Source organism: Vidua macroura, chromosome 4, assembly GCF_024509145.1.
Source record: "Vidua macroura isolate BioBank_ID:100142 chromosome 4, ASM2450914v1, whole genome shotgun sequence".
In the NCBI taxonomy this organism is placed as follows: domain Eukaryota; kingdom Metazoa; phylum Chordata; class Aves; order Passeriformes; family Viduidae; genus Vidua; species Vidua macroura.
In genome coordinates, this window is record NC_071574.1 from 20,432,123 (window position 1) to 20,450,224 (window position 18,102).

General features: G+C 40.8%; 2 protein-coding genes across 3 annotated transcripts in view; one reads left to right on the plus strand and one right to left on the minus strand.

The window, feature by feature from the left end:
• SNCA (synuclein alpha) overlaps positions 1–16,859 on the minus strand; it is a 63,655-nt gene extending 46,796 nt beyond the window's left edge. The window contains exons 1-4 of one of the 2 annotated variants that reach the window (XM_053975917.1): positions 16,629–16,859; positions 15,043–15,188; positions 9,015–9,056; positions 1,354–1,499 (exon numbers count right to left, since the gene is read on the minus strand). In XM_053975917.1, coding sequence (XP_053831892.1) covers positions 1,354–1,499; positions 9,015–9,056; positions 15,043–15,163 — 309 coding nt within the window. In that variant the 5' untranslated portion in view covers positions 15,164–15,188; positions 16,629–16,859. Of the gene's footprint in view, positions 1–1,353; positions 1,500–9,014; positions 9,057–15,042; positions 15,189–16,414; positions 16,549–16,628 lie in introns of those variants that run through there. The other variant, XM_053975919.1, reaches the window with a different exon arrangement.
• Positions 16,138–18,102, plus strand: part of MMRN1 (multimerin 1) — a 64,841-nt gene continuing 62,876 nt past the window's right edge. The window contains exon 1 of the mRNA XM_053975916.1: positions 16,138–16,260. The gene's annotated coding sequence lies outside the window, so the exon portion shown is untranslated. The remainder of the gene's footprint in view (positions 16,261–18,102) is intronic.

Sequence of the window (18,102 nt, forward strand, 5' to 3'; positions counted from 1 at the left end):
AAGAGCTGTGAACAGAAAACAATATTCTCAGCATAAAACTACACAAGAGCTTTAGCAGAAACAAAGGGCAGAGACTACTGTGACCACGCCATATTCATGTATCCCCTGGCAGGTCATTAGATTCTCCATTTAGCAACATCTTCCCACACAGCTTTTACAAAGATCCATGACCACATCAAAAGCACCATGTTACTTACAGCTGAAAAAAAGAGGACTAAAAAATCCCCCAGGAATATTGATTTGAAAGAGAATAAAACTGCTTGTGAGATGTTTCCAAGACAATCCACCACAGTGAAATGAACGCCTACCACAATGTAATAGCCCTTTTTGCTCCCCATAGTAAAGCACCAATAGGATTTGTCAGACAGACAGGTCTACACTTTAGTAAGGATAAAAAACTTCCAGTTTTTAAGGATGCAATTTTTACAGCTCCTCTGGACACTAACTGAAATAAGATATACAATAGAACTTCATGCTCAATTCCATGACAGTCATATTTTTGTGTAAATACTAAACATTCTTCCTAATCCTATTTTTGTCTAACTCTTAAATGCTCATACAGAAAACAGCACAAAAGGAGGCATTTGTCTCTTCTGGGTTATTTTTGTCTCCAAAAAAACAACTACACACATTTTGGAAAGCATCGTTCCTGCCAGCTGGGGTCACTTTTCACCTAGTGTCAGCAGAAGAGTAACTACAGTGTATGAATAAAAATACCTACAGTGTTTTATAAGATGACCTAGAGCAAAGTTAATCTAAATAATTGAGGCTATTTGGAAGCACTTTTGTGATAGTGTCACTGTATTAATGGAAGACAGTGACTCTCCAGACAGATCTTGACTTTAGATGCAACATGTCTAACCAGTCAGTGGATTGGTACACAAACCCTCCTCTCTACAACTACAGAGAATACAACTTGTGCTGTTAAACCTGAGATTTGCTGTTTGACCTTTCAGCACTAGCAGATTGCTTTTCAATCCCAAATAAGTGGGGAAAACAGTTATATTTCCACAAAACTATACAGCTATCCTACAGCAGCTGGCCTCCACTAGAGGCTGCTGAGTTTAGAACCACCACTAGATCACACTTCAAACCATGATCCAAATTAACTCAAACTTCAGATTAGTAAAGTTCCATGCCTAATCCTATTCAAGTTCCCAGATACTGCAAGTCACTCAAAATACAAGCTATAAACAGCAGACACCATCTTTGCTGCTTGTTTGGCACAATTAATCACAAACACAATTAATCCTGCATTCACACAACTGAGAGACAGAAAGCACTCCATCTGCCCCTCAGTTCATGAGCCCCTCACTGCTCACTCCATCTGGAAAAGACTGTAAATAAACCAACCTGTTTGGCCAACTGGTCCTTCTTCACCAAGCCAGTGGCTGCAGCGATGTTCCCTGCTCCTTCCACTGTCTTTTGCGCCACTGCCGTCACTCCTGTCACCACAGCTCCCCCAACATTGGACACCTGCTCTTTGGTCTTCTCAGCCACTGAGGAGAAGCAGAAGATGGAAAAACACATGATGCTTCCGGGAGCTGTAAGTTTTTCAGAGAATTTATCACTGACAGCCTGACATCGTGAAAAGCCATAAGGCCATTACATTTTCTGTACCCCAAGTGGATCTTGAGAAATTAAACTATCCATCTGGTAATGCTGGAGCAGCAGAGGTAAAAACAAGCCTTAGCTGGGGCTCAATTTCTTTCATGTGAAAGACATCTGACATTTTCATTCATGTCTAACTGCACTTTAGGGAAGAAAAGTCATTATTTAGACACTCTTATTACATCCATCTCACTGTATAATACATCCTAGTTTGGAATTGCATTCCAATTAGTCCACCAAACACTTGCTGCATGATACAGGGACTGGAAAACCTGATTTTTTGTGTTAGACTCAAAAAACATTGATTATTCCTTTTTTTTATTTTCTAAGATATATATCATTAAAAAGCAGATCTATTAATGCTCAACCATAGAACTTCAAACAGAACCTTTTATCTGACTCCCTTGCGATTTCTGCCCCAATGCTGATACATAATATACTAATTTATAAAAAGACTGAATGTCAAAGCAAACTGGATTAATAGCTAACTTCCAAGCCCCAGGGAAACAACAACTCATTTAGCCTACATATACATCAGCAGTTGCCATTCTACCTTTCAGAATATCACTGGGGTTTTTCTGCTCATTCATCCCCAAGGGTTCTTTCTGACAGCAGCATGAACTACAGTGAAACTGCTCTAAAAAAAGGGATGGAATGACTTCATGCCTTCAAGTTACATACCCAGATTTTTAGCAAAACACACATGTACTCCTCTAAACAAGGCAATTTTTTTCAAAAACATCCATCATATCTTTTTGCCATTCTAACTAATCCTATACTTTCCTTCAGGCTAAATCCTATCTGATCCATAAAATGTATTCATAGCTTTATCTGCATCCTTTATGAGCACAGGATGGATTCTGCTTCAAAGTTAGGCAACCATTTCTGAGTCTTTTTTTGGGAAGTGCATATGAAAATTAGACCTTCTGTGGATAAATTACATTTCTTTAATTCCTTACATAAAGAGCATCAGTTGTCCATATCAAAGGACAGGCAGCATGAATTACTATGATTGATAATAAATAGCAAAAATTAGGAAAAAGCTAGAAAGCTAAACATGACTAATATGCAACTTTTATAAAAGACCCAAATTATAAATATCTGCTGACTGAAAATGGAGACAGATAATTTATTGCTCATTCTAGGTAATTTAAAGGGAAAATTTAGTAATGAATTAAGTATTATCTCTGATGACCAGGAGCTTTCATTATAGAGTAGAACAACAGACTACACATTGTCTGAAATTCAAAAAAGTCTGTTTCAAGTATCTCCCACACTATATTAGGCACTAATAACCTAAAAGTTTGAGAAATTTCACTGTATACATTCACTACTCTATTGCCATGCTTTTTTTAGGGGGGTAGTGGTGGGGAAGATAATCAAAAGTGGGTTTTGCTGAAAAGCAAATTTTGCCCTCAGGTAGCATTTGACATAATAGTAGCAAGCGCAAAAAGACATCTGTTAAGATGCCTCATTTGATTATTACCCACTACAGACCACAAAAAGCGCTTGGAGCCTTTCAGAAAAAAATTGGGTAATGTTATGAAACAAACTTATCCATGTTGTTCCAAATGGCAAAAAGAACTCTAAAAAAATAAAGTAGCAGCTTATAAAAGTAGATTCAAAAATCCAATTTTCCAATAAATATTTAAATGTTAAAAAATTAAAATCAGAGAAGATATATTTTGTGTACATTTCAGTACTGCTTTTTATTTTTCCTCTATCTCATTCATTTTCTGGGAGAGATCCTGGGGTGTATCCAAAGCAGCATAACCAGCAAGTCAAGAGAGGGGATTCTGCCCCTCTGCTCTGCTCTGGTGAGACCCCACCAGCAGGGCTGAATCAGCTCTGGGGTCCCAGCACAGGACAGACCTGGGCCTGATGGATTGAGTCCAGGGGACACCACCAAGATGATCAAAGGAATGGAGAGCCCCTCCTATGAAGACAAAGCTAGTGAGACCCTAATTGTGGCCTTCCAGTACCCAAAACCCTACAAGAAAGGTGGAGAGGATCCTGTGATCATGTTGGGACAGGGCAGGAGTAGATAACTAAAAGAGGATAGGTTTAGATACAGAAGAAATTCTTTACTGTGAGGGTGGTGAGGCACTGGAACACGTTGCTCAGAGAAGCCCCATCCCTGGAAATACTCAAGGCCAGGGGGCGACAAGCAACCTGGTCTAGCAGAAGGCATTTTTGCCCATGTAAGGGGTTAGAATCAGATCATCTTCAGGGTCTTTTCCAACCCAAACCATTGGGGTTGATTCTATAATTCAGGGTCCTTTCATTCTGTTAAGTTTTTTTGTATGGAAGTGCCACACTGTTTTGAAAATTCCCCTTTCTAAAAAACGTTGAATGGCATAACATGTATGTCATCATTGAGTCAGAAATTACATCAGAAGGCTTAAAAGGCTAAAAAGTAGCCCGTTTATTGAATCCTCTTCTTTCATACCTTGGTTTGCTACAGGTGGACCTGATTGGTCATTTAATCAACACATTTCACATGATTGGCTAATTAAGAAGACACCCTCTTTGTGAGAAAAACAACTTGTTAAAAACACCACCTGCAGATTTGATTATCATTCTTTCTCTCCAGGCCCCTGAAAGTTCCCAGACCCATTCATGGAAAAGCTCATCTAGCTTTCTCTCTCTCTGACCAGACTCTCATCCACATACGTAAAGGACAAATTCAGTAGGCTTGATGCTGACAAGGGCTCAGTTGGCCTTGAGCAGACTCATCCTTTCTGATAAAATGATAAAGCACGGTTGTACTATGCTGATTATCAAAGGCACAACTCATGTCATTATCTCAAGTTCTTAAAGCACCTACACCTCAAAGTATCAAGAAACAGAGTGGAACTGAGTGCACTGTGGATGCTGCAGTATAAAGCACCCAATTCTCAGTGCCATTATTACACCTATGTTTCTTACACTGTGTTGTCATGGCAAGTACAACCACCTTCCAAGAGCAACTATCCAGGGGCTGCTGTTCCCACTACTATAGGATTTTGGGAAGGCACTGTCTCAAGTACATTCCCTCCTCCCAGAAACACATTATCCTAGCAAAGACCTAGTACATACAAACTCAAATGAAAAAGGAAAGAATCAGGCCACTAACACTGTTTCAGGCACAACAATAAGAGTGACAAAAGTAGTAACAAAAGCAGTATACTTAAGACTGCTTCTATTTCAGACAGCCATGGTTTAACCCCAGCTGGCAACTAAGCACCACACACTTGCGCATTCCCTTCTTCCCCCAGCAGAATGGGGAAGAAGAGAATTGGAAAGGTAAAAGGAAGAAAATTCATGGGCTAAGTATGGTTCAATTTAAATAAAATATTAATAGTAATAAAAAAATTATAATAAAAAGGAAAACAAAGAAAGAAAGCAATAAATCCCACAGATGATGCAAATCCGAACAATTGCTCATTGTCAACCAACTGATGCCCAGCCAGACCCCAAGCAGATGACCCCCACCACCCTTCCCCATAGTTTTACTCCTCAGTATGATGCCATACGGTGTGGAATATCCTTCTGGTCAACTGGGGTCAGCCGTCCTGGCCGTGTCTTCCCCCAATTCCTTGTGAACCCCCAGACCTCCCACTGGTGGGGTGATGTGAGAAGCAGGAAATGCTTCCACATGTAAGCCCCGCCCAGCAATAACTACAACATCCCTATGAAGAAAATTACCTCCATCCCCACCAAAAGCAGCACACAGACACAGCATAAGAAAGCTGACACAGGAGTTACCATGGAAGATCTCTCACACACTGCTTCAGAAATCAGAGCCATGAAGATAAATTCAGCAAACTATATAAATACCACAGATTGGCAAAAGCAACCATAGTAAGGAGAGAATCATCTTTCCTGTCTCTAAGGAATAGCTAAACATCATCATTACCAGAGTGACTCTGATAATGAGCTCCAGCCTGGTGACCCTAGGGCTCTGAAAATCCCACAACAGGAGAAGAAAAACCAAAATAAGTTTCCAATCTCATGTATTTTATTGCTTACACTAAGTAGTAATGGAGAAAGCATTAAGTGTGCACTAACAAATCAGTCCACAATACAGGGGGTTGATTCCAACATATTAAATTTATCTTAATGCTTAATGATCTTAAGCCATTAAGTCTTTGTAAAATTGATATTTGCTTTGCATCACAGTGTTGAGAACAAGAGTAGATCAGCTTCTGCAGAACTTTCCTGTGCAATGGCCTGATTACTTCTTTTATCTGTGCAGAGACTGTTAATTCCATTAAATGACCCTGGGACAGTGTACAATGACCACAGCAAGGATGACTTTAATTTCTAATACTGACTATAGCACTGTGCAAAAAGTAATAGCATTGAAGTTGTATTTGCACTACTTATTACAGACAATGTGGTAGCATACAGTATCAGTGTAAAACCTCTGGAGCAATTCAAAATCATAACTAGTTACTTTCAACCTTGAACAATAAAAGTAGACTCAAACCACATAATTTCCCTGAATTAATGAACTTACTCTTATTGTACCAAATATACTTTTGAGTAAGTATTTCAAATAGCAAGTTTGTCTTAAGTGCTTGGAGAATTCATTTACAAGATGCCATAAATATGGTGGTTCTTTAACTTATGCGGTTTTCTGCAAGATACCTGATGGTATTAAAGAGCAGGAATACCAATGACTAAGAACATTAAGAAAAACAAGAATGAGCCTGAATAAATAAAGAATTAAGCAAAACACTTGACTATGGTTTACTACTATCAATATTGTGTCTTCACTCACATGATTAAAGGACTAAGAGCTTTTTTGCCCTGACTTATTTACAAATAGTACTTTATTTATAATATCTGAATATATTCATCTTTGATACTGTTCATTTCTGGGAGATAAGAAAGATGAGTGAATTATGCATTTACAGTCAAAGGCCAGGAGACACTGCAATTAGGAAGGCAAGTCTAAACATGAGCATACACTCCATAAAAATCAATAAGCAAAGCTGCTTTTATCAGAAGTTGAGAGAAAGGGTGACCTGAAAGTAACAGACTTACCATATTCCAGTGAATCACAGCCTGGAATCCTCATTTCACAGTATATTCATGTCACTAAACCTGGTACAATCGGCTCACATTTAAAGCACAAAACACCTCAGTCTAGTAATTCTGGGTTTGGAAATTAACTGTCTGAAGAACGCAATTAGGTTTTTCAGCCCTTTAAGGTCATTTGCTGGTCATTTCACCAGCATAGGGGGTTAAATCACAACTTATTCAAAGATAGCAAAACTATCAAGATTTTGCAACTCAGACATTAAGACTGACTGCAAAACTGTGAGCACTCATTTTGATCCATGACTCTAGTTTATATCTGACTGTTTCCAACCTCTCAAACCATTTTTATTTACATAACAAAGTGTTTATTTCACCTCAGGTTTCACATGATGCACTGGGAAGTTAATATCATAAGACCAGCACAACTTGTGAACTCCCAGTCATATGAAAAGAGAAAAGTAGGTCTTGACAAACAACTCAAAAGGCATTTTTTTCACATCAACTTTAATACAATTGATTTAAATGGATTTGATTTCTACATCAACCTCATAGCATCCGTCTTCATGTTACACTTCACAGATTCACTACAGTGAACACAAATCTGTTTTTATCTACCTTCTTGCCAGAAAAACTATTTATAGGCTTGCTATTATTTTTTTTTTTGTTCTTAAAATGTGTCCAAGAACTTGCTCAGTTCTTATACTAGCAAGTCCATATGGTTTCATTTTGGAAGCCGTGACCTGTAGAATGTGCCTGAAGTCTTCTCACTGCCACAGTTCAATCTGTTGACTCCCTGTTCATTTTCCATTTTCATGCAACAGCCAAACTCATCTCAAACAGCTTGAAAGGCCAGAAGGTAACAAACTGCAGCACAGAACCCATTATTCCCAAGTTTTGGGTGTTTCCCTTCATGTCACCCGTTTCTTAAAGTGTGTGAGGAGCAGCTACTGTTTTGCCTAAAATCAACAGTAACTTCTCCAAATTTTCTATTCACAGGCACAGCACATAACAGGTGTGTCCCCCTTATGTTTGGCTTTACAGTCTGTTTTGTACCTTCCAAAAGAAAATGTAAGGTATTTTAAAACCTATTAAAAATTCTATTCACTCACTGTAAAATTCCTGCCTAATTAAATATATTGCCATCACATAAAGAGAGGCACAGCACTTGAGATCAGTAGTTTCTTTCAGGAAGGAGGAAGAGAAGTCCTGCACTGAGGTAGCCCACTAGAATCCCAGTGCTTCAGCATGTTTCATATATGTGCAAATGCCCCTGACTTAGATTCCGCCACATCCCAGCTTGGTGAACATCACCTCTATTAACTTGCTTCCTAGTGCTGTCACTTGCTGCTCCCACATCTGTGATAATACTGGATATAGGTGTCCCAAATCTCATTCTACTTCAATCCTCTACTGGTCATAGCAATGATCCCTCTGAATATTTCTCGTAATTGAGGTCTAATGAGCTGAGATTTCAAATCTCGTAACAGCAGCACACATGCTCTGCCTAAACTCTGAAGGACTAGCCTGGATATTCTGTTTTGTTACTAGAAATACTCTTGACTGACTTTTCAACCATTTATGTGGGTTATGTATTAAGTACTGACATTTGTTTACCTACCAGTGTTTATCTTTTGCCTTGGCTTATGTGGGCACAGCGATACACTGACATGTCAGCTGAATGAGAGACTGGCTGTACACTGAGGAAAAAGAAATCCTTTTCTACTATTTTATTTGTTTCTGAATTTGTGAGGGGAAAAACATTTTCTACTATCTTATTTGTTTTCTACTATCTTATTTGTTTCTGAATTTGTTAGGGGAAAAAATTTATTGACCATGCATTCTCTTCACATCTCCAGAGCTCCCACATTCTACAGCAGAAAATTATACATTTTATTCAATGCCCTATGGTCAACAGAGGCTCTTCTGCACTCCGTAGATATCAAAGACTTCCATTCATTTTGCCCCTTAAAACAAATTATTGCTTACTGGCTTCAGTTCATACCTAAAATGATCCCTGCAAATCAATTTAAAATGCAAATTTACTCCTTCTTGGTGTAGAAATGCTATTGTGAAGATACATGCCTGGCATTAAATTCCAAGTTTGAAAGTGTTCTAGCTACTGAGAGATTAGTCAGTTTAAAAAAAATTTCAAGACACTCATAACTGTGACAAATTCAAATCAAATCTCTGAAATTTGTTTATTTCCTGTAAGTCATTTCCATTCAGTCTTTCCATCCAACCATATCTCTCAGTTTTCCTATGCTTTTCCATCTTTCATAAATTATAGTGCTCTCAAAAAACTTCAATTTTTAACAGCTAAATGGCTGGTTAATCTCATGCAGCAAAGAAGCTGAACTCAAGAGAAATTATCTTACCTGTTGTAACACCATGAACAACTCCTTCCTTGGTCCTGGAACCTAAACAAAGAAAAATATTAGGTTGAAAATGCATATTCTAAAGTACTGGTAAAGACTAGATAGATGATAAAGAGGGATTAACATGTAGACTGCATACTGCTGCACACAATATTTTCCAAGGTTATTAAAAAATTAAAAAGAAATTCAGCCTAAGGGAAGAAGCAAAACCATCAGTAAAGAACAACTGTATGGATGGGTATTGACTGTGGAAAGGTGAGCAATATTGGAAACACTTGTGCAGTACGTAGAGACTTCCTTGCCATTTTCTGAATAGCTGTGTTAGGCCTCCCACTTGGCAAACTCACACGGATGACACTGCACAGAAACCATGTTAACATCCCAAAGAGGATCATGCATGCATTTGTAGAAGGTCTGAGCCACAGTTTCCGGAAGATCCTTAAAATTTAATCTTTGCTAGATCTCAGTTTGCAGGGCTTGACAATCTCTACTGAACTACAAGAAAGGCCAAGAGTTTAAATTCACGGGGAAATGGAAGTGCTAGCCAGATTTAGGTATCAACTAATCCAAAAGAACAGCTTTAAGCAGTAGATAGGATTTCAACATGAAAATGCCCCCCAGGTCTGCTGCATCCACTGTCCTCACTGTCACATATGATTTGCAGGAAGCAACCTGGAGTTGTGCTAGACCAAGTCATAACACGAGACCTGTATAAGAAATGTAACTCGGCCACACTGAAGACCAAACTGATTTCTGCAACACCCATGCAAAAAGACCATGACTTTTCACCATGCTGCAGGAAAGGGAACAATCTCCTGTGTCTTTAAGGGAAAGAGAAACTAATTAGCACATACTGCTGTTTAAAACATAACTGGTGTCTTTTTCCCTACCAGCCCTCTACTTGCCCTTGTCAGGTTCCATAATTTGGCTATATTTCAGGGGTTAGTATCCATCTGTGGACTATGATGCTTAACAATGTGCAATTAACAGAGTTTATGGCTCCTAGTTAATTATCTTACCTAGTCTGCCAGAGATAGGATGACATTTTATTTTTCTTACCAACACAGAAATGACCTTATTTGTAATGCAATTTTTTTTGCTGTCATTGAGTATTTGAGATATAATTTACACTTCTGACTTTACACTTCTAACAAAAAACAAAATGCATGAACAGAAAAATATTAGGAAAAAAGCAATTTTTTGTCCTAAATTCTTTGCAATAATACAATTAAACACAGAAACACAATATAAGCTCATTCATCAATATGTCCCACTTACTACTAGTGCAAATTTATGGAACTTTAGCCATGTAGTTCTGGCACTATTAGATTGATTGCATGATTGAAAATGCTCTCTTACTGATGAGTAAGAGTAGAATTATAATCCATGATAAATACTGGGAAAAATACTGCATCATGTAAAATGAAATGTTCCTTTAGCTAATGATGAGGTTAAACAGCTGAAAAGTCTTTTTCCCACTTTATTCCAATTTTATCTTTTAAAAAAGTTTGCTTTCTCTCACTGAAAAGTATTTACCATTGAAGAATCAAAAGTTTCATTATATGCAAAGTGTTCACACCTAAGGACTTGTTTTGGTTCTCAATTTCATAGCACCATGAGACCTGAAGAAGCAAAGCACATCCTGGAATTCAAGCCGATGACAGTTCTACTATCTTCTAGTAACTAGACACCACTGCAGGCTTACAGTGTGTCTATTGGAATACTTAATATTAAGCACGTGCTTTTAAAGGCATTGTTAGACCTGGCCAATATCTCATTCGTGTTGTTGAACAGACTGTTTGCAAGCCAAGCCATTAATGACATGGCAACCTGTGAATTAGCAAGTACCCAGTTCCCTAAGGCCAGAAAGGGATGGATAGTATGGCAGAACTCCCTGAGGACCCATGCAATGCACACATCTCCAGAGGGACCTAATCCAAGTAGATTCTTACTTTACTTACCCAGACAACACTGCTATAACCATAACTCGCACAGAAATGCTGGTCTCTTTCGTGGAAGACAGACTATTCTTTAAAAAAAGCTCAGCTCACAGACCCATATGGAACAGGGGTATGTATAGCCAGATCCATTAATTGGCAAACAACCAGCTGGTTGGTGTTCCAGACCCTACAGCATATGTTAGAGCTCAAGAGTACTTGCCCCACTGCTGCACACTTGCATGCAAGCAGCTGTTCCTGCCATGGCAGCTACAAAAGCATCTAGAAGCACATTTAGGATTTGCCAGAACAGGCCTATAAATAACAACAGTTGAATTCAGTAGGACAACTTCTGGCTAGCCATGAAGGAAAGCTGGTTGTCCACACTGATTCCACGATAAACTAGCTTTCATCCTGGCATTCCAAAAATACCAACAGTCTTGCTCACTGTACCCTGCATAACAAGGGGAACAGAGGAATCAGAGTAGGGATAATATAAAGGCCAAGGAACATGACTAACCTAAACCAAGAAGCAATAGTAGTATGTGGTAATGCTACTTTTCCTAGCTGTAGTAGACATCTCTGTGAAGGGAAGGAGAACACTAAACAGCATTTTTAATTTGTTTTTTTTTTTTAATTATAAAAAATACCATAGAGTCACTTCATGATTTATTATCATGGCTGTCACTGTCCCAGAATGAAGGAGTGTACCAGCAGTTTGCAAATGCACTCATTTCTGGACTATTTGAGAGACCAATGGACTCCTGACATTGCTTAGTCAGAGCTGGTTACAGACTGGGAGACAAAAACCCGAATTAGAGGAAGGGATAATCTATGTTTAAGGAAAACACTTGCTTCCAAGTCCTGAAGCCAATTACTCTACCACCAAAGGAAAATAAGAAATATTATGAAAAAGGAGTGGAGGGATTTGGATGGCTTTGCCAAATAGGTCATGACTGCTCTGCTCTACTCTAAGGCCATGTGCCAGCACAGGAATAGTAAACAACTGTCAGCCACCCTGCTACTAATAAACTATTCCTTTGTTCTGTGAGCTTATGACACACCAAAACCAATCAGACTGGAAACTTCCATTCCTGAGCAGTGAACATGCACTCAAGAGTCAACTGAGCAAAAACCTGAGCTCCCTGGAAACATGCATGAAGCTCAGCAGACAACATGAACACTGCATCACCAAGAGTGTGTGAGCACGTCCTTCTTACTCAGTTCCTGGTTTCAAAGCAAGTGGAGATTAAGTACTGCCACTCACTTCCTCTCTGTTTCACACTAAAAGCTCTTGAAGGATACAGAAAGATGCAGTTTTAAATTTACACCACAGACAGGACTGCTGAGCCTCAGTCCTTCTTTCTAAACAATGACCAGGACATTCTTTGATATCAAGAAAGGCCCTGATGCTGAGCTTGAATGAGTTAAAGAGAGAACCACTAATTTCAGTCAGCCAATGCTGAAGGCCATTGGCAGAGAAAGTTAAAAGGAAAAAAAAAAACAATACTTGAAAGCATAAAAACACATTGTAGACTATTGAGGGGGCTCTTGGGTACTTAAAAGGAAAGTGGATTGAGAGAAGAAAGTAGAGACTTCAGCATGGACAGGAAAACAAAAATCCAAAATTAATCTTCCAATACACTGCTCTCCTACATAGCTCTAAGTTTCTCCCTTTGCCAAGAGAAATCTTCCTTGTGCCAAAAAAAAATGCTAAAACCAAAACAAGAATAAAAGAATTACAATGACCACATTTCATCCCAAACAGAAGCTGTCGTAAAGACAACTCTTACCAGGTAGAATTAGGTTATAGTCTTACACATAATAGTTAAGAGCAGTTTGAACAGAAAGGTCCAGATGTTTTCCACATTTACTTCAATTGCACTGATTTCAGTGGGAAACCATATCACCTAGGGGATCTGGACCAAAGACTCTGCATCTTCTTAATTCTCCACCAGCAATTGGAGACTGAATGTTATGAAACTGAAAATGATTAACAGGTCCCACTCAGCCCAGTGTTGTTAGGTTCTTTTTTGCAAGATGTCAGGCAGCTTTCACAATAAAATCTGGCTGTGAATCTCAAATCTGAAAACCCAACTATAGAAAAAGGGAGAAGTCTTCACAAGCTCTAATGAATTGTGCTGCTTCTGTCCTCTGCTCATAAAGGGTCTTCACTGCCTTTTGCACTGCAATCATTATCAGCCTGCAGAACAAAAGATAATCACACAGGCCTTTGCTAATGCTACACAGGGGAAGAGACACCTCTGCTGAGTGCTTGGGAAGTAGACAGAGAAACATCCAGCTCGTGCTTTCCCTATTTGAACTTGCTGAAATGTCCTGCCTGTATGTGCAAGCACACAACTGGACACAAGCTGCCAGAGCTTCTGGAGATAGCTTACAACCACAGGCTCTTTTGCCTGCACAACAAACTGTGCACATAGCCCTTGCCTCCTGAAAAAGAGGCACCTGGTGGGAGAAGGATCCTCCACCATTACTACAGTCACATGCACAAGTCCCTATCATGGCTCAGGGCTCTGTGGTCCCCAGTAATTGCTTGAAATTCTTGCAAAAAATAGCAAGCCTGCCCTCCAAAGTTCAACCTCAGCAAAAGCGTCTCTGAAGACAACAGGAAATCTGTTGCCTTTGGGAACAGAACTAGATTCAAATGTTATTATGGTCTGAAGAACAGGTCAGAAACAAAGATTAATTTAGCACACAATGCAGGTTTCTCATAAAAAAAAAAAAAAAAAAAAAAAAAAAACCAAAAAAAACACCCCAGAAGCATGGCCAGGACTACAAGAAAACAAAGTAAAAGTCCTACCTCTGGAAAATTATTCCAACATCAAGCACAATATACAGTGGAAGAACATCTATTTTGCTGTCTTGAAAATGAGCAGATGCTCATTTTAAAATAGATTCATCCTACAATTAGTGTTCAAAATTACTGCCATCCCTGTTGGCAAGAGCACTGAGCTTTGCTATGGCTTAAAAGGGAGGGAAGTATATTCCAAATGAGTAGTCCACACTATCTGGAGCAGAAATAATTTCTTCCAGACTGGCACTAGCCTGCAAGAGGGAATCCAAAAGAGGCACTGGTATAAGAGACCTCAGTACTCTCATGGAAAAGAAATGCTTCTGGTTTTCAGCTCTGTTTAACTTCTCTCTGTTATGTGAGCACATCTCCCTCAGTACACACAGCACCCATAACAGAACTGACCTGCCACAAAATCAACAGAACAGAAACAACCTACAGAAGAGGGTATCTTTTCCCCCTCCATTCTTTTACAGACTAGCTTTATTTGATGAATAAGAGAAACAGAGCCATAATATTTTTTTTATAAATAACTGATTACTCATATAGTCTTGGCAGATTGTTTTTCTGTGAATTTTTCATGACAGCATTTGCAAGACACTCTTCTAAATCCCAATGCTTGCTAAATGAAGATGACTATCCTAAATGAAAGTACCATTCAGGGACCTGAAAATAATTTTATCTATACAATACTGGTTTGGCCTAGAATAAGCACTAACAACTGCTTTGCTACCTTGGGGTCTACCTGCCCTACCTCATTAATTGTAAAGGCACTTCCTTGAGAAGTCGTGGAAAATTTTTGCCATGAATTTGCAATAGGAATTACACAACATGAAATTAATTTCAGAAGGTAACACTATTGTAATGTTACTGCCAACATACCAAGCAGTTGGCATGTCTACCACTCAAGTCCTGAGCTAAACTCTCAAGCGTCTTCACCTGAAACCCTGTTCAAGCCCCACATGCTCTGTAGAATGTTATGAAGCTACCTTCACCTCCAGCTTTCACATTTTTCATATTTATTTTTACTGTACCAACCACCCCTTCAGACTTGATCTGGCAAACTTCTTGCATGGACTACCACCCAATGGACTGTACTGTAAGGCACTTGGCTTCAAAGAACCAGAGCTCAGGAAGGCACAAATTTCCTCTTGTTTATTTTGCAATCATCTCCTATAAGCAATTATACATTTCTTTGCAGAAAAATGGGTCTGATGAGGATCCAGTTGTGAATGTTGGGATGCACCAATCAGCAGCGTGCTCTCTGCTGCCCACCTACCCACATAGAGGACTCCCTCTTTCGTCTTTCCTGCTGCCTCTGCCACACCCTGCTTGGTTTTTTCTGCTGCTGCTACGACTCCCTCCTTTGCCTTGGAAAGCCCTTTCATGAATACATCCATGGCTGAAGACTTTCTTCAAACAGCTCTAGGAAAAAAAAAAAAGTACACACTTTCAGTAAGGTTTTTTTTATCCCAGAAAGGGGAAAAAATATTCTAACCAAATGGGATCACAATTACTTTTAAATTATATTATTTATACCCGCCAAAATGTATAGCAATATGAAACAGATATCCTATTTCCACAGAATCCTATGGAGAGGTTGCCAATAATGCAGTTCTGACTGGAAGATGGTTCCATTGATATAAGTACGTTCCTTGCCTATCAAGGCATCGTTTCTCCCAAAGGACAGTTCTGTTCATGTGATGAACGCAAGAGAACTGTGATTTGATGACACTCCACCTCTCATCCAGAGAAAAAAAGCCAACTTAAATCAAAATCAGCAGCTTAAGAAAACAAACAGACCAAACTGAAAACCAAAACACATAATCCCAAAACCTCTCATAAATGACAAATGTTCACTTGTAAGAAAATGCCATTACAACTCAGGACTGGAGAAAATAAAAAATGCTGCATTTCCATTAGTCCAGCATTTTACACACAGTCCACATCATTCTTTTGGAAACTAAGTTTTCCTGAATGGGTTCCCTGCATGCATCACAACTGAGAAAATATTTTACTAAAAACCAAAAGCAAGAACACAGGACTTTAAAAGCACTGCACTACAGCTACCAAGAGAGTCCTCTCGCAGCAATACTATCCAGTACTACACTGAAACCACTTAAATAGTAATTAAAACCCAGAATCAGCGTCCCTTCAACAAATCCATTATCAGTAGTCCTTTCTCTTCCTCCACCCACACAGACAGAAGTGCTGCCTATTATCTTCTCATCTTTGCCAGAGGCTGAGTAGGAGGAATGGATGTCTAGGAAGGCATCTGGGCTGTCGCAGCTTTCCACTAACTCGTGACGAGCGTGCGAAGAAAGGCAGCGTTTGTGCTCCAGCCAAGCTGCCCACGGTACCTGCCACGCCGGGGATGGCGAAGGGGGGCAGGTGCCTTACACACAGGGCCGGTGGAGGCAGCACCGGCCCGCGGGACCCTCCGGCTCCTCCACCGGCAGGGTCCCAAGGCCCGTCCCCGAGGCAGCGCCGCTACCAGGTACGGCGGCACCTGGGGACCGCGGGTATGGACCAAATAGCAGACGGGAACCTGCAGAGGGAGGGAGCAGGGCGTCGCGCCCATATATATGTGCGCGCATATGTAGCTATGCATCCACAAACATACAAATGCATGCACATGGCGAGGCACCTACCGAGGAAAGCAGAGCGGCGCGACCATATGGGCACCCACGGACACGCCGTCGGCACACGGCGGACACGGCGCCCGGTTTCTTCTCTCTCCCCCGTGCCCACACGGGAACGTTCAACAGGACAGATCTATCTAGCTGTCTTTGGTATTAGATATACACCTATCATTTCATGCAGAGACTCACGCGCCCCGAGCGGCCCCGCCCTGCCCGCACTCACCGCCAGGCTCCTCCGCCACCGGCGAGCGACCCGTTCCGAGCAGGCGGGGGCGGCGCGGGCTGCGGGCGGGCGGCGGGTGAGGCGCGGAGCGGCCCGAGGGAGCGGCCCCTGCTCAGCACATCCCGAGGCGCGGAGCCGGCCGGCTCTGTTGGCACCACCCCGGCGGCAGCCCCGCAAGCGGCGAGTGCTGGCGACAGGCGAGGGCGGGGGGCGGGAGGATACGCCACGGGAGGGAGGAGCGGAGGCTCTTGCTCCCTGTTGAGTATGCGCCCCCCGCCCGGCCCCTGCGCCCACCCTATCACGTCCTCCGTGGCAGTGAGGTGGGAGGCGTGATAAACTGGGAGCACCTGTTTGCTGGGCGCAGACCAAGAGAGAAGCAAGGGTAAAAGGTGGGCCAGGTGACTGGGTCCCCCTGGGACTCTGCACAGTCACCACTCCCTCCAAAGGCTGGAGCGCCTCATCTTACAAGTGTAAAGAAGCTGTTGATGCGGCACAGCCCTGAGCCACTTCCCCAAAGCCTTAGAAAATCTCCCCCAGCTTCTAATTCTTTTTCACCTACTTCCCAATCTTCAGCCTTGAATGACTGCAGTTCAATGTCACTGTTCTCACAAGATTCATGGCCCCAGCTCATTTTAAGCACGGGAGGTGGGGCTCTTGCAGGTGTAATTCGAGTCTTAACTCTATTGCACACACACAAGAATTTTCATCCCAAATGAAGAGCAGTGCGGCCAGACTTGCCCAACCCTTACCCCGCTGCTTGCATCTTCCACTACACAATCCATGGCCACTGCCACCCGAATCTTAAACTCAGGCAGAGAAGTAATTTTCTCCCCAGAAAGGGAAACCTATCAAACCTCTCTATTTTGGTCACAGAATTTAAGCATGAAAAGCCAAGACCAGTAGGAGACAAGGCACTAGAACAGATGGACCTTCAGCTTCAGTACATCAATTCAAATCCTGCAAGACTTACAGAAGCAGCTTGGGGTTTATTGCACTTGAAAAGGAGAAACAGAACATGGTATAGATGAGATACAAGGTTGTGACCTGCAAGGGGCATCTTTCATCCATCATCCTGTGCAGACAGCTGATGCATCCCTGGTTTTCATGCTGAACATGTAGTGCAGGTCTTATTCTTGTCAGGTTTCTTTGTAAGTAGTATTTCTGTATTGTTTGGTAAACTTTCTTTTGCTTCATTCTACTAGTAGTTTTAATCAACCAAGCATTAGACAACAGATTTTACTTCTTTGTAAAAGAAGTAAAGAATGTTCAGACTGGTAATACATCTACATTTACAAATAAATCATTTTCTCATCATTCTGCCCTCAAGAAAACCTTTAAAAAAAAGCCCAGAAATTGAATTACATAAGGTACTTCACCTCATTCATCCTGTGCAGCACATTTGCAGTTAGTAGTGCAACAGCTAGATGTGGTATTTCTATTTTCTTCCTATTTTAGGGAGAGGACAATAAGCACA